We start from the raw sequence: 7,681 nt of genomic DNA, 5'->3' as shown, positions 1-7,681 counted from the left end.
TTATTAGTAAACAACATCGAGTGTTGTCGTATCTGTGTCACGACTTCTCCAGAGACTTCATATCTTAGTTTTATTAGTCTTGGGACTTCTAGTGTTGATGTTAAACGTATTTGTTAAATAAATTCGTCTTTTTCTTGACACAAACTGGGTCCTCACTGAGTTTTCTTACCCTCGCATAAACAGTTATACTGCCTTATTTCAAGATCATCCGTAGTTTCGGTTGACTCATTATCGCATGCATGTGATCGGTTTATGCACATGTCATGTTTCCTTCTAATACTGGAGTCCTAATATTGCATTCCAGATTTCGAACCAACTGTTGTACCATACCATTTCTTGGAAGGCTTTCATCAGAGTGACTGTGCAACAAACTTTTTATTTTATTTCGCGTCTCCTTGAAATCAAATTCTCGAGGAAAAGTGATTTCACCTGAATGAAAAAGTTTTATATATTACTTTGATTTGAATTATTAAGATGATATGCTTTATAAACATTTATATTCTTTTATTGGAAACTTACTGTTGTTAATGGAACTGAAATGGGCACGCATGTGTGTAACCTTGCCAGGTTTTAATGCTAACAGATCAGGTTTAACTGAATGGACCACTGGATTTGAATTTGCCGCCATTTTTTCCAAATTGACAAACTTTTGTCTTGTTTTTATAACGTGGCCATTAGTTGAGGGGCAATCAAAGGACTGTTTTCCGCCAATATTTCTGCCTACAAAAAACGGTAGATTTTGATTCTCTGCAGATTCATTAATTTCGTTATCGTCATAGGTGACGTGAAGACTCATTTCCGTACGTTTGTTTTGAATATTAAAATTTTAAAAATGACTGTAGATTTTGGGGACTTCCGTTTTTAATTTTTGTGCGAAATCCCAAATTTTTCAATAACATAAGATTTTTAGTACATTACATAGACCAGCTGAATTTTGAAGTTGTGTAGAGTCGAAAAAATATATTATGATTTCAGTAAAAACTTAATTCACAAGTAAACAAAAATGTTTCTGACATTTAACTGAAAGCTGAATACTGAGTTATATTTTTTGACAGCAAAAATTTGTTAAATCTTTTTTTATAAAAAATAAAATTTTACTACATTACCGTATTTCTCGTACTTCGATTTCTGTTTTATTATGTGGCCGTAATTCAATGGAGGCTTCGATTTAAACTCCCATAATCCAAAGTGAAGTAATGGAAATTAGTTAGTCACATATAGAGTTTGGTGCAGTTCGACCCATCATTTGTTTCGTATTTTATACATCAGCTACTATACATTTTATACAGCTAATATTCTTACGAATTAAACTTACCGGAAAGAGAAATCAAAAACAATTTCTGCACAGCCAATGCAAAATCTCTGCGTATGTGTAGAATGGCCTAGTGTGTGTAGAAATAAAATCGCTTGAGTTGAGAAGTCCTCTTGTATTTAATGTTCTTGATATAACAAAGCTAAATACACGATGTGAGTCCTTGATAAATATACGCGAGATGTCACTTGTTCGATTTTTGTTCGCTTTGCTGCGAAATATATTTACTAGACCAAGTGAAAGACCTGCTGTTGATCAGCAGGCCGATTCCACTAATGACTATTGCTAAAACTCCATTCTCTTCGATAAAATTCTTAAATAAGCGATTTTTATTTTAAGAGAATTGTCCATCGTGTGATTCTGCCAACACAATATCTTCGCTAAATTTATCCGGCGATGTGTATAATGCTGAAATTTATTGAAATGTCAAAATAAAATCAAAAATGTAAACAAATATCAGCTGTTGGAATCATAATTTAAATTTGACATTTAGGAGCAGATACTGCTCCTAAATAATGGACTATTTGATAAGAAAGCGATTTTTTTTCTGCTCATATGAGAGATTCACGAAATATTTGCACATATTTAATAAGGGAAAAGTTATTAAATCGTACTTAATATATTTGATTCAACATATAGTTCTTACAGAAATATATTATTATTTTTAAATATAGATTTGGTTTAGTTTACATTCAGAATGTCGTGTAATTGCCAATCATTTCTTAACTTGATGCCGGTATGATGATCAGTACTCGATGAAGGTATAACTATTCAATCTTTATATTTTCGAGTATTCAGATAGAAGTTGTTCCCAAAATTGCTCTCACAGAGAACCGAAAAAGTTTCGTTACTAAAATTTACCAATATATGGTATTATATTGAAATATATTGAAAGCATTCCCGTCTAAATGGATCGCTATACCCTAATTTTTTCCCAATAAAATATGCTTTATATGAGAAATAGAAGTAGTGAAAACCAAATTTCATAATTAAAACAAATATTTTAGCTGGCGTGTAATGTATTTCAGGTTTAAAATATTCGCGGGTTAGTACAAAATAAGACTAGGACGTGACGAGTTCCGATAAGTTCATTGTTATTAGTAAATACCACCGAGTGTTTTCGTATCTGTGTTATGTTACGACCTCTTCGTATTTATAGTATGTAGATGATTTACTTTAGGTGTAATAGTTGATACCAGAGACGTTATATCTTAGTTTTATTAGCCTTGGAATTTCTAGTCTTGATCCTAAACGGATTTGTTAAATATTTTAGTTGGCATGTGATATATTTTATGTTCAAAATATTCACGGGTTTGTACAAAATAAGACAAGGACGTGACGAGTTCCGATAAGTTCATTGTTATTAGTAAACAACATCGAGTGTTGTCGTATCTGTGTCACGACTTCTCCAGAGACTTCATATCTTAGTTTTATTAGTCTTGGGACTTCTAGTGTTGATGTTAAACGTATTTGTTAAATAAATTCGTCTTTTTCTTGACACAAACTGGGTCCTCACTGAGTTTTCTTACCCTCGCATAAACAGTTATACTGCCTTATTTCAAGATCATCCGTAGTTTCGGTTGACTCATTATCGCATGCATGTGATCGGTTTATGCACATGTCATGTTTCCTTCTAATACTGGAGTCCTAATATTGCATTCCAGATTTCGAACCAACTGTTGTACCATACCATTTCTTGGAAGGCTTTCATCAGAGTGACTGTGCAACAAACTTTTTATTTTATTTCGCGTCTCCTTGAAATCAAATTCTCGAGGAAAAGTGATTTCACCTGAATGAAAAAGTTTTATATATTACTTTGATTTGAATTATTAAGATGATATGCTTTATAAACATTTATATTCTTTTATTGGAAACTTACTGTTGTTAATGGAACTGAAATGGGCACGCATGTGTGTAACCTTGCCAGGTTTTAATGCTAACAGATCAGGTTTAACTGAATGGACCACTGGATTTGAATTTGCCGCCATTTTTTCCAAATTGACAAACTTTTGTCTTGTTTTTATAACGTGGCCATTAGTTGAGGGGCAATCAAAGGACTGTTTTCCGCCAATATTTCTGCCTACAAAAAACGGTAGATTTTGATTCTCTGCAGATTCATTAATTTCGTTATCGTCATAGGTGACGTGAAGACTCATTTCCGTACGTTTGTTTTGAATATTAAAATTTTAAAAATGACTGTAGATTTTGGGGACTTCCGTTTTTAATTTTTGTGCGAAATCCCAAATTTTTCAATAACATAAGATTTTTAGTACATTACATAGACCAGCTGAATTTTGAAGTTGTGTAGAGTCGAAAAAATATATTATGATTTCAGTAAAAACTTAATTCACAAGTAAACAAAAATGTTTCTGACATTTAACTGAAAGCTGAATACTGAGTTATATTTTTTGACAGCAAAAATTTGTTAAATCTTTTTTTATAAAAAATAAAATTTTACTACATTACCGTATTTCTCGTACTTCGATTTCTGTTTTATTATGTGGCCGTAATTCAATGGAGGCTTCGATTTAAACTCCCATAATCCAAAGTGAAGTAATGGAAATTAGTTAGTCACATATAGAGTTTGGTGCAGTTCGACCCATCATTTGTTTCGTATTTTATACATCAGCTACTATACATTTTATACAGCTAATATTCTTACGAATTAAACTTACCGGAAAGAGAAATCAAAAACAATTTCTGCACAGCCAATGCAAAATCTCTGCGTATGTGTAGAATGGCCTAGTGTGTGTAGAAATAAAATCGCTTGAGTTGAGAAGTCCTCTTGTATTTAATGTTCTTGATATAACAAAGCTAAATACACGATGTGAGTCCTTGATAAATATACGCGAGATGTCACTTGTTCGATTTTTGTTCGCTTTGCTGCGAAATATATTTACTAGACCAAGTGAAAGACCTGCTGTTGATCAGCAGGCCGATTCCACTAATGACTATTGCTAAAACTCCATTCTCTTCGATAAAATTCTTAAATAAGCGATTTTTATTTTAAGAGAATTGTCCATCGTGTGATTCTGCCAACACAATATCTTCGCTAAATTTATCCGGCGATGTGTATAATGCTGAAATTTATTGAAATGTCAAAATAAAATCAAAAATGTAAACAAATATCAGCTGTTGGAATCATAATTTAAATTTGACATTTAGGAGCAGATACTGCGTCAAAAAAGTGTTCAGCTATTTGAAATTTAAATTAAAATAAAATTAATATAACATTGGTGCGTAGATTAATTAAATAATGGACTATTTGATAAGAAAGCGATTTTTTTTCTGCTCATATGAGAGATTCACGAAATATTTGCACATATTTAATAAGGGAAAAGTTATTAAATCGTACTTAATACTTATTTGATTCAACATATAGTTCTTACAGAAATATATTATTATTTTTAAATATAGATTTGGTTTAGTTTACATTCAGAATGTCGTGTAATTGCCAATCATTTCTTAACTTGATGCCGGTATGATGATCAGTACTCGATGAAGGTATAACTATTCAATCTTTATATTTTCGAGTATTCAGATAGAAGTTGTTCCCAAAATTGCTCTCACAGAGAACCGAAAAAGTTTCGTTACTAAAATTTACCAATATATGGTATTATATTGAAATATATTGAAAGCATTCCCGTCTAAATGGATCGCTATACCCTAATTTTTTCCCAATAAAATATGCTTTATATGAGAAATAGAAGTAGTGAAAACCAAATTTCATAATTAAAACAAATATTTTAGCTGGCGTGTAATGTATTTCAGGTTTAAAATATTCGCGGGTTAGTACAACATAAGACTAGGACGTGACGAGTTCCGATAAGTTCATTGTTATTAGTAAATACCACCGAGTGTTTTCGTATCTGTGTTATGTTACGACCTCTTCGTATTTATAGTATGTAGATGATTTACTTTAGGTGTAATAGTTGATACCAGAGACGTTATATCTTAGTTTTATTAGCCTTGGAATTTCTAGTCTTGATCCTAAACGGATTTGTTAAATATTTTAGTTGGCATGTGATATATTTTATGTTCAAAATATTCACGGGTTTGTACAAAATAAGACAAGGATGTGACGAGTTCCGATAAGTTCATTGTTATTAGTAAACAACATCGAGTGTTGTCGTATCTGTGTCACGACTTCTCCAGAGACTTCATATCTTAGTTTTATTAGTCTTGGGACTTCTAGTGTTGATGTTAAACGTATTTGTTAAATAAATTCGTCTTTTTCTTGACACAAACTGGGTCCTCACTGAGTTTTCTTACCCTCGCATAAACAGTTATACTGCCTTATTTCAAGATCATCCGTAGTTTCGGTTGACTCATTATCGCATGCATGTGATCGGTTTATGCACATGTCATGTGGGTTTCCTTCTAATACTGGAGTCCTAATATTGCATTCCAGATTTCGAACCAACTGTTGTACCATACCATTTCTTGGAAGGCTTTCATCAGAGTGACTGTGCAACAAACTTTTTATTTTATTTCGCGTCTCCTTGAAATCAAATTCTCGAGGAAAAGTGATTTCACCTGAATGAAAAAGTTTTATATATTACTTTGATTTGAATTATTAAGATGATATGCTTTATAAACATTTATATTCTTTTATTGGAAACTTACTGTTGTTAATGGAACTGAAATGGGCACGCATGTGTGTAACCTTGCCAGGTTTTAATGCTAACAGATCAGGTTTAACTGAATGGACCACTGGATTTGAATTTGCCGCCATTTTTTCCAAATTGACAAACTTTTGTCTTGTTTTTATAACGTGGCCATTAGTTGAGGGGCAATCAAAGGACTGTTTTCCGCCAATATTTCTGCCTACAAAAAACGGTAGATTTTGATTCTCTGCAGATTCATTAATTTCGTTATCGTCATAGGTGACGTGAAGACTCATTTCCGTACGTTTGTTTTGAATATTAAAATTTTAAAAATGACTGTAGATTTTGGGGACTTCCGTTTTTAATTTTTGTGCGAAATCCCAAATTTTTCAATAACATAAGATTTTTAGTACATTACATAGACCAGCTGAATTTTGAAGTTGTGTAGAGTCGAAAAAATATATTATGATTTCAGTAAAAACTTAATTCACAAGTAAACAAAAATGTTTCTGACATTTAACTGAAAGCTGAATACTGAGTTATATTTTTTGACAGCAAAAATTTGTTAAATCTTTTTTTATAAAAAATAAAATTTTACTACATTACCGTATTTCTCGTACTTCGATTTCTGTTTTATTATGTGGCCGTAATTCAATGGAGGCTTCGATTTAAACTCCCATAAAACTCCCATAATCCAAAGTGAAGTAATGGAAATTAGTTAGTCACATATAGAGTTTGGTGCAGTTCGACCCATCATTTGTTTCGTATTTTATACATCAGCTACTATACATTTTATACAGCTAATATTCTTACGAATTAAACTTACCGGAAAGAGAAATCAAAAACAATTTCTGCACAGCCAATGCAAAATCTCTGCGTATGTGTAGAATGGCCTAGTGTGTGTAGAAATAAAATCGCTTGAGTTGAGAAGTCCTCTTGTATTTAATGTTCTTGATATAACAAAGCTAAATACACGATATGAGTCCTTGATAAATATACGCGAGATGTCACTTGTTCGATTTTTGTTCGCTTTGCTGCGAAATATATTTACTAGACCAAGTGAAAGACCTGCTGTTGATCAGCAGGCCGATTCCACTAATGACTATTGCTAAAACTCCATTCTCTTCGATAAAATTCTTAAATAAGCAATTTTTATTTTAAGAGAATTGTCCATCGTGTGATTCTGCCAACACAATATCTTCGCTAAATTTATCCGGCGATGTCTATAATGCTGAAATTTATTGAAATGTCAAAATAAAATCAAAAATGTAAACAAATATCAGCTGTTGGAATCATAATTTAAATTTGACATTTAGGAGCAGATACTGCGTCAAAAAAGTGTTCAGCTATTTGAAATTTAAATTAAAATAAAATTAATATAACATTGGTGCGTAGATTAATTAAATAATGGACTATTTGATAAGAAAGCGATTTTTTTTCTGCTCATATGAGAGATTCACGAAATATTTGCACATATTTAATAAGGGAAAAGTTATTAAATCGTACTTAATATATTTGATTCAACATATAGTTCTTACAGAAATATATTATTATTTTTAAATATAGATTTGGTTTAGTTTACATTCAGAATGTCGTGTAATTGCCAATCATTTCTTAACTTGATGCCGATATGATGATCAGTACTCGATGAAGGTATAACTATTCAATCTTTATATTTTCGAGTATTCAGATAGAAGTTGTTCCCAAAATTGCTCTCACAGAGAACCGAAAAAGTTTCGTTACTAAAATTTACCAATATATG

At 31.7% G+C, this 7,681-nt stretch overlaps 3 protein-coding genes across 3 annotated transcripts; all 3 read right to left on the bottom strand.

Moving 5' to 3' along the window:
- Positions 1-6: 6 nt before the first annotated feature.
- LOC119664522 lies at positions 7-1,002 on the bottom strand. Its single transcript, XM_038073993.1, has 2 exons — positions 520-1,002; positions 7-429 (listed from the first exon to the last, which is right to left on the bottom strand). Exons 1-2 carry the CDS (start codon positions 794-796, stop codon positions 251-253), a joined length of 456 nt encoding a protein of 151 aa, XP_037929921.1. The 5' UTR covers positions 797-1,002; the 3' UTR covers positions 7-250.
- A 1,311-nt stretch (positions 1,003-2,313) lies between these two features.
- LOC119664523 lies at positions 2,314-3,674 on the bottom strand. The gene is made up of 2 exons (XM_038073994.1): positions 3,192-3,674; positions 2,314-3,101 (listed from the first exon to the last, which is right to left on the bottom strand). Exons 1-2 carry the CDS (start codon positions 3,466-3,468, stop codon positions 2,923-2,925), a joined length of 456 nt encoding a protein of 151 aa, XP_037929922.1. The 5' UTR covers positions 3,469-3,674; the 3' UTR covers positions 2,314-2,922.
- Positions 3,675-5,056: 1,382 nt separating this feature from the next.
- Positions 5,057-6,420, bottom strand: LOC119664524. Its single transcript, XM_038073995.1, has 2 exons — positions 5,939-6,420; positions 5,057-5,848 (listed from the first exon to the last, which is right to left on the bottom strand). Exons 1-2 carry the CDS (start codon positions 6,213-6,215, stop codon positions 5,568-5,570), a joined length of 558 nt encoding a protein of 185 aa, XP_037929923.1. The 5' UTR covers positions 6,216-6,420; the 3' UTR covers positions 5,057-5,567.
- Positions 6,421-7,681: the final 1,261 nt, after the last annotated feature.

This window comes from Teleopsis dalmanni, unplaced genomic scaffold (assembly GCF_002237135.1).
Source record: "Teleopsis dalmanni isolate 2A unplaced genomic scaffold, ASM223713v2 unscaffolded_contig_2105, whole genome shotgun sequence".
Taxonomy (NCBI): Eukaryota; Metazoa; Arthropoda; class Insecta; order Diptera; family Diopsidae; genus Teleopsis; species Teleopsis dalmanni.
The sequence above is the reverse complement of the archived record's forward strand: the minus strand, read 5'-3'. Positions and strand labels throughout refer to the sequence as shown.

Excerpts from the sequence above, each read along its gene's own strand:
- LOC119664522 (XM_038073993.1), bottom strand. The coding sequence starts at position 796 with ATGAGTCTTCACGTCACCTATGACGATAACGAAATTAATGAATCTGCA. Across the intron at positions 430-519 it reads TTTCAGTTCCATTAACAACA|GTGAAATCACTTTTCCTCGA; the intron begins GTAAGTTTCCAA and ends TTTTTCATTCAG.
- LOC119664523 (XM_038073994.1), bottom strand. The coding sequence starts at position 3,468 with ATGAGTCTTCACGTCACCTATGACGATAACGAAATTAATGAATCTGCA. Across the intron at positions 3,102-3,191 it reads TTTCAGTTCCATTAACAACA|GTGAAATCACTTTTCCTCGA; the intron begins GTAAGTTTCCAA and ends TTTTTCATTCAG.
- LOC119664524 (XM_038073995.1), bottom strand. The coding sequence starts at position 6,215 with ATGAGTCTTCACGTCACCTATGACGATAACGAAATTAATGAATCTGCA. Across the intron at positions 5,849-5,938 it reads TTTCAGTTCCATTAACAACA|GTGAAATCACTTTTCCTCGA; the intron begins GTAAGTTTCCAA and ends TTTTTCATTCAG.